The sequence below is a fragment of the Guillardia theta genome (assembly GCF_000315625.1).
Source record: "Guillardia theta CCMP2712 unplaced genomic scaffold GUITHscaffold_125, whole genome shotgun sequence".
In the NCBI taxonomy this organism is placed as follows: domain Eukaryota; class Cryptophyceae; order Pyrenomonadales; family Geminigeraceae; genus Guillardia; species Guillardia theta.
This window is the reverse complement of record NW_005434549.1, coordinates 84,831-90,832: the sequence shown is the minus strand read 5'-3', so window position 1 is coordinate 90,832 and position 6,002 is coordinate 84,831. Positions and strand designations below refer to the sequence as shown.

General features: G+C 55.2%; 2 protein-coding genes across 2 annotated transcripts in view; one reads left to right on the top strand and one right to left on the bottom strand.

The window, feature by feature from the left end:
* On the top strand, positions 1-1,800 carry GUITHDRAFT_146428 (hypothetical protein; the record flags this gene model as incomplete). Its single annotated transcript, XM_005822427.1, has 8 exons — positions 1-165; positions 387-440; positions 665-700; positions 1,208-1,247; positions 1,296-1,333; positions 1,423-1,490; positions 1,652-1,717; positions 1,782-1,800. The coding sequence occupies 8 exons, from the start codon at positions 1-3 to the stop codon at positions 1,798-1,800; spliced, it is 486 nt and encodes a 161-aa protein (XP_005822484.1).
* Positions 1,801-2,024: 224 nt separating this feature from the next.
* The window catches only part of GUITHDRAFT_146427 (hypothetical protein), a gene marked incomplete at both ends in the record, with an annotated part of 5,551 nt that continues 1,573 nt past the window's right edge, over positions 2,025-6,002 (bottom strand). The window contains 20 exons of the mRNA XM_005822426.1: positions 2,025-2,053; positions 2,258-2,363; positions 2,462-2,509; positions 2,756-2,807; positions 2,887-2,921; positions 3,101-3,151; positions 3,319-3,365; positions 3,420-3,463; positions 3,513-3,565; positions 3,749-3,796; positions 3,847-3,906; positions 3,956-4,013; positions 4,072-4,112; positions 4,155-4,226; positions 4,283-4,338; positions 4,508-4,540; positions 4,586-4,626; positions 4,677-4,726; positions 4,777-4,828; positions 4,875-4,935. Coding sequence (XP_005822483.1) covers positions 2,025-2,053; positions 2,258-2,363; positions 2,462-2,509; positions 2,756-2,807; positions 2,887-2,921; positions 3,101-3,151; positions 3,319-3,365; positions 3,420-3,463; positions 3,513-3,565; positions 3,749-3,796; positions 3,847-3,906; positions 3,956-4,013; positions 4,072-4,112; positions 4,155-4,226; positions 4,283-4,338; positions 4,508-4,540; positions 4,586-4,626; positions 4,677-4,726; positions 4,777-4,828; positions 4,875-4,935 — 1,037 coding nt within the window. The remainder of the gene's footprint in view (positions 2,054-2,257; positions 2,364-2,461; positions 2,510-2,755; positions 2,808-2,886; positions 2,922-3,100; positions 3,152-3,318; positions 3,366-3,419; positions 3,464-3,512; positions 3,566-3,748; positions 3,797-3,846; positions 3,907-3,955; positions 4,014-4,071; positions 4,113-4,154; positions 4,227-4,282; positions 4,339-4,507; positions 4,541-4,585; positions 4,627-4,676; positions 4,727-4,776; positions 4,829-4,874; positions 4,936-6,002) is intronic.

Here is a 6,002-nt window from a genome sequence, read left to right as displayed (position 1 = left end):
ATGGCGCAGGATGCCAGTCAGCCCGTGATCGCTGGAGCAGCAGAGAGGAAGGAGGAGCGCGAGAGTGAGGAGATGAGTCTTGGGTTCTCTTACGAGTACAGAGATGGAATGCCCAGCGTCACTCATGTCGAGCATGGGGGGGCAGCAGAGGCTGTGGGGTTGAAGGTAGGATCTTTGGACGACGATGTGTATAATGCTGCTGCTGGCACTCATGGCTGTGTTGTCGGCGATGACGATGATGACGATGATGACGATGACAATGGCGACGATGACGACGATGATGAAGATGATGATGTTTGGTGATGATGAAGATGACAATGGCGAGGAGGAGCAGGAGGAGCAGGAGGACGTGCAAGGGAGTTTGCCAGGATAAACTATCATGGCAGGTCGGCGATAAAATTTTGGAAGTTGATGATCTTCCAACTGGCAACGGGCAGGATGTATTTCCCTTCCACCACCACCACTACCACCTCCTCCTCTTCCTCCTCCTGATTCTCTCCTCTTGATTGCAGTTGTCTTGCTTTCTCTCTTTACCATCCTGCATTTGCCGCTGCCATTTTCCTTCTCCTTTGTTTCCTCTCCTCCTCAGCCTGCGTCCTTCTCCCCCTCCTATTCGTTTTTCTCCTCCCATTTTCCTCACGTCCACGTCTGACCTTTCTCGCAGGTTCTCTCAATCTTGCGTGGGGATGCAGGAGAGCGAGTGAAGTTGAAGATTCAACCCGTTGCCCCCCCCCCCCCCCTTCCCTCTCCTTCCTTTCCTCTATCCTCCCTCCCTCCCTGCTCCCTCGCTTCCTTCTGTCCTCCTCCTCCCCCCTCCTCCCTCATCTCTTACCTCTTCCTCCTTCCCTCCTTCCCTCAGCCTCCTCTTCCCCTACTGCAGTATGCAACTCCTGCCCTTCCGTCCACTCTCCTGCCCCCGATGTTTCACTCTCACCTTCCTCTGCCCTCACACGGCTCACCGCTGCTGCCTTCCCCTCCCTCAATCTCAATCCAACACCTTCTCCCTCGCATCCTTTCCTGTCCTTCCCTTCCTGTCGTTTTCTTCTCCTTTTCCATCCTTGCCATCATCTACTTTCCCATTTCCTCTACTTTTCCTATTTCCTGCTCCTTCTCCTCCTGCTATCTTTTCTCTCCATGTTCTCCTGCTCTCTGTTCGTCGTTCTCCTTCCCCTCCTTTCGTCGTCTTCCCCATCTCAACTCACTTCAGGCTCCTCGTCCCATGACCCCAGGCGTGTGGGGGATGCCAGGTGACTCCAGGCAGGAAGCTTGTCTCCTCGACTCACCCGCTGCTGCAGGTGCAGGCAGCATCAGCGTCGCTCAGCCTGTCAAGACTGTGAGGGGAGGGGGAGGGTGGGGATGGGGAGGAGGAGGGGGAGAGGAAAAGGGAGGAGAACAGGAGTGAGGGGTTGACGGCATTGCCAGATTGTCCTCACCAGAAAGGAGCCTTTCAATCTTACCTGGGAAAGTATCTCTACCACCGTGTCTTCCTGGTTCAGGTGCTGCTGCTGCTGCTGCTGCTGCTGCTGCTGCTGCTGCTGCTGCTGCTGCTGCTCCCCTTCCCTGGCTTTAGCCTCCTTCGTTTTGCCTACCTGGTCTCTACCTTCACCTCTCCCTCCCTCCAGCTCCTCCTCTTGCATGACTCTCCCTGCAGCCCGGCGCCGAACCCGCAAGTACCACTGGGAACAAGCATCGGCATCACTGCGGATGGTATCCGATGGTGAGGAGGGGAAGCAGCGAGTGATTGCGGGACAGGGCAGGCAAGGATGAGACAAGTGGAGCAGGAGGACGTCTGTGCGCTGATCTCCTGCTCCTCGACTGATTACGGTGACGCTCCTGGCAGGGGGGTGGAGGGAGCAGGAGAGGATGCGGGAAGGATTCAGCGGAGGAAGATGGCACGAGAGCTACTGAGGGTCCAAGGAGCTGCGGAAGTGGGAAGGGAGGGAGGGAGGAGGAGGATGAGAAGTTTTGTTGTTGTAAGAAGAGGATGGGAAGAAACTTTTACTGTTACGATACTTGAACAAGACTCAAGCCAAGAAGTATTGATCCGGATAGCCTGCCCAGACGTCAGAGCCTGGTCATAACTGACAACAGCCACATAGTATCCTCCTTGCCTTTCTCCTCCCTCTAGACCTCTTCCCCTTTCTGACCCTCATTGTCCTGCTCCCCCTGCTCAACATGCTTTTCTTCTTCCTTCTGTCTCTGCTGATCCCCCGCCTCTCTCCTGCTGCCCGTCCTGCTGCTTGTCTGCTCCACTTACTCTGTGATGCTGCTCCCTTGTTTGGCGGGGTGGAGGTGGCAACGAGTTCTGCCTGTCCAGATGTGAGGCCTCTAGCAGCGCCGAGGGATGAGGAGGAAGAACCAAACTGAAAGAGAGAGGAGCGAGGAGGACGAGGAGGAAGGAGGAGGTACAAGAGGACGAGGATCGGGAAGGCGAGGAAGAAGATGGGGGGAAGGAGGAGACCTGAGGCATTCCGTCGAAGAAGCCAGCGTTGATGGTGTTCATGCGAGCCTGATGCGTGTAAGTTACACACAGGAGGGATGGAGGAAGATGAGCAGCAAAAGCGAGAGAACGAGAGGAGGAAGAAGAGGAATGGTCGAGGCGATTGAGAAAGAGATAAAGAGACGAAGAGGGGGAGAGAAGAGAACGGGAGGCGGAGGAGGAGGGGGAGCCTGGAGGTGAGGTGTAGAGGGTTCAGGGCCAGGGAGATCAACTCGTGGGTGTCGAGGTGAAGGAGGGAGGAGGAGAGAGTCATACCTGCATCTCATGCACGTAGCCGGCGAGAGAGTCAGAGTTCTCGAGCATCTCCCTGGATGAAAGTCAGTTTCTCATCGACACCCCGAGCTCATGGAGGGGAGGGAGGCAGCACAAGTTGAGCTCAACCCCACCTGAAGAGCTCCCTCTCTTCCTCCAGCTGACGTTGCTGCCATAGTCGCAGGATTAGAAGAACATCAAGGGAATCCAGTCATGTTAAGATCTCTTTCCGCTCATTTCTCCTCTCGCTTCTCCTTTCTGAAACTTCTGATCGCATGTCATCCGATCTTCTCCTCGACCGATGCTTTCCTGTCCTGTCCTGCCTTGCCCTGTGATGTCCTTCCTCACCTTCCACAACGCATCGTGCTCTGCCTTCTTCTTCTCGAGCATCATGGCAGCCTGCATCAACGTCATCGCCATCTTCTCATCTCCTTCGTCTCTTTGCCTTGAGCTCAGCCTGCGCTTTCATGAGCTGGGCCTGCAGCTCCATCCTAGCGACTTGCTCCTCAGCCCTCTGCCCGCCACGTCAGCAGCTGTCCAGCAGGCAAGCACGAGCTGTTGCTCACCTGCTTGCGGATCAACTGCAGTTGCTGCTCCAGCTGTATCTTTCGCTCTGCGTGCAGAACTTATAAGGGGAGCTGAACGTCTGACCTTCTCGATTTTTGACCTTCGTGACGTTTCTGGAGCTCTTCGATGTATTCTTTTCGCAGCCTGGCGAGCGTGCGGGATAAGCACAGGAGGCGGCAAGCTTGCGCTTGACCTGTCCTTCTCTATCTGCCGGGAAAGCTCCTCTGACAGCTCCTGCTCCCTGGCCTGATCGCAAACAGTAAGGGAGAGAGATGCGCGTGGGAGATAAGGAGAGGTAAGGCGGAAGAAGGAGGCGCGAGTCAGGCAGCGAGGAAGCAAGGAGAGGGAGAGGGTGCGACGAGCAAGAGTGGGAGGGAGAGAGGGGGAGCGAGTAGGAGAAGAGACAGAAGGAGCTCGAATGGATCTGACCTGAACGGGCGCCAATCTTGCCTCTACGTCGCGTTTGACTGTCTCAACCTGTTGACTCGGAGTGATACCCAGGCCGGGCAGCAGCGAATTCCGCGTACCTTCCTCAGAGCCTCAGTGAGCTGCTGCTTGTCCTCGTCGAATGTTTGCTCAAGAACGGCCTGGCATGACGATCGGTGTCTCTCCTTCACATCGCACGCTCAAGTTTACCACGTCCTTGTCACGCATCTCCTTGTCTTGTCGCTCGGAAATCAACAACCTCTTGATCCTGCAAGTCTCAGCAATCAGCCGACAGTCGACCCTCAGTCTCGCGCACGCCTCCCCACCTATCGACTTCCTCTGCAACCTGCTGCTCCTCCGCAAGTGCCTGCACCATATGAGCGCGAAGGTGCAGGTCACCATGGCAGACCTGCTTCAGCTGAAGCTTCAGCTCGGTCAGCTCGTCTTCATTCCTCTTCTCTTGCTCCAGACGCGCGAAGTACTGTCATAGGCCCAGCTCAGCCCCAACTCACTTGTCAGAAGTCCTCATTGTCCGACCTCCGGCGATCCGCGAACAAGCTCCAGCTCGTACCCGAACGCGTTGGATCCCTCTCCTGCTCTCCATTCAGGGCAGATTATCTCCAGCCACCAGCCAGTTTTTGTCCCTGATCTCCTCCTCCATTCACCAGTGACAGCAGGCTATACTATCCTGCCTCTCGCTATCTTTGCCGTATGCACACGCAATGACCTGGCTCTTCTCTCCTCTTACGATCCCTTCCTTACCTCGCAGCATCTTGAGGCGAACCGTGCTGCCCTCTGTCATCGTGTCATTTCCTGTCGCACGGCCGGGCACGAACTCACCGGGCCCAGTGATCATGTTACGAAACACGTTGGGGTTGGCACTGGGCAGCCGGCGTGAGGAGGGGAGGGGAAGCGTTTTCTTGCCTCTCACCTCTGACCGCGCACATCCGTACCGTCGATAGCGATGAGAATGTCGCCAACCTGGGATGGTTCAGACCTCACAGGAGAGGCAGCAGAGCCTCTCGCCGCACCTGCACGCGTCCATCGCGCTCCGCAGACCCTCCCGACACGATTGTCTTGACTCTGATGAGCGGTCAGCCGGGGTGGGCTGGCATGCCAGCATGTATACCTGATCCTTCCTCCGCTCTCATGGAAGAAGAGGCCTATGCCAGGTTGCTCTGATTGCAAGGCTGCAAGCACAGTCAAGAAAGCTCAAATTCGCTCGAAGGTAAAGTCTACATCTCATCTTGATCAGGGAATACAGCGATAACTAGTCAGTGGTAGCCAACCACGGTCTTGCTATCCTACTCATCGAATCTATGCATATCTGCCTATCAAGTCACTCGTTTCCCTCCCTGTACATTCACTTCCTTGACTGTCTCTATCGTGTTAACACCGTGCAGAGCATTGAAATTTTATCCTCCTTCTTTCCCTCCATAGATGTGGTTCCAGGAGGAAGGAATTCCTCCCCAAGATGCTGCCATGTTTGATATCGCTATCTACGTCACCGATTCTATTTCTTCGCAACAACATAAATCATTTCCTAATTTGTCTTCTCCTCTCCATCGCCTCTCCTCCTCTCATCTTACATGCTCCCTGCATGGATCGCCGCAGCCCGTTCATCCTCTGGCGCGCCTTCCCGTCCCCACCCCACCCCACAAGTTTCCATAACAATTGACCCCTCCATCAACACCTCAAGGCTCTACTACCGTCCGATGGGTCCCACTGAGGTACCCCTACCCCCCATCACCACTGACCTTCTAACCCTCAGTAAGAACGGGACCCCTACTCGTGAACGGTTTGGAAATAGATCGCCTCCACTACTCTACTACCCCCCCATGCCCCCCACTGGGAATTCATTCAGCACTACCAGGGGTGGTTAGATCCCACAGTTTTCGCCAATATTCGTACCCCTCCTCCCTACCCCTGAACTTAAATGATCTTCCGAGTTCGTTTTGGCGGGTCCTGGGTGTAAGCAACTTGAAGTGACCCACCCCCTACTGTATTGTGACTATCATGTTCTGATTCAACCCACCCTTGTTTTCTGGGGCTCACTACCCCCACCCCCAGGATCATCTGGTCTCAGTGAGCCCTCCAGTCCTACAAGTTCAAACCAGCCAGCCTGACAGGATCCGCGCTAAATAACGTTACGATTACCGTTACATAATAATTGTAAAACAGTTACAAACCCACACAGTAGTTTCCGTTACACTCTCCTCCAGCAGTTTTGGGTACAAACTTGAGCCCGACAGGTCCT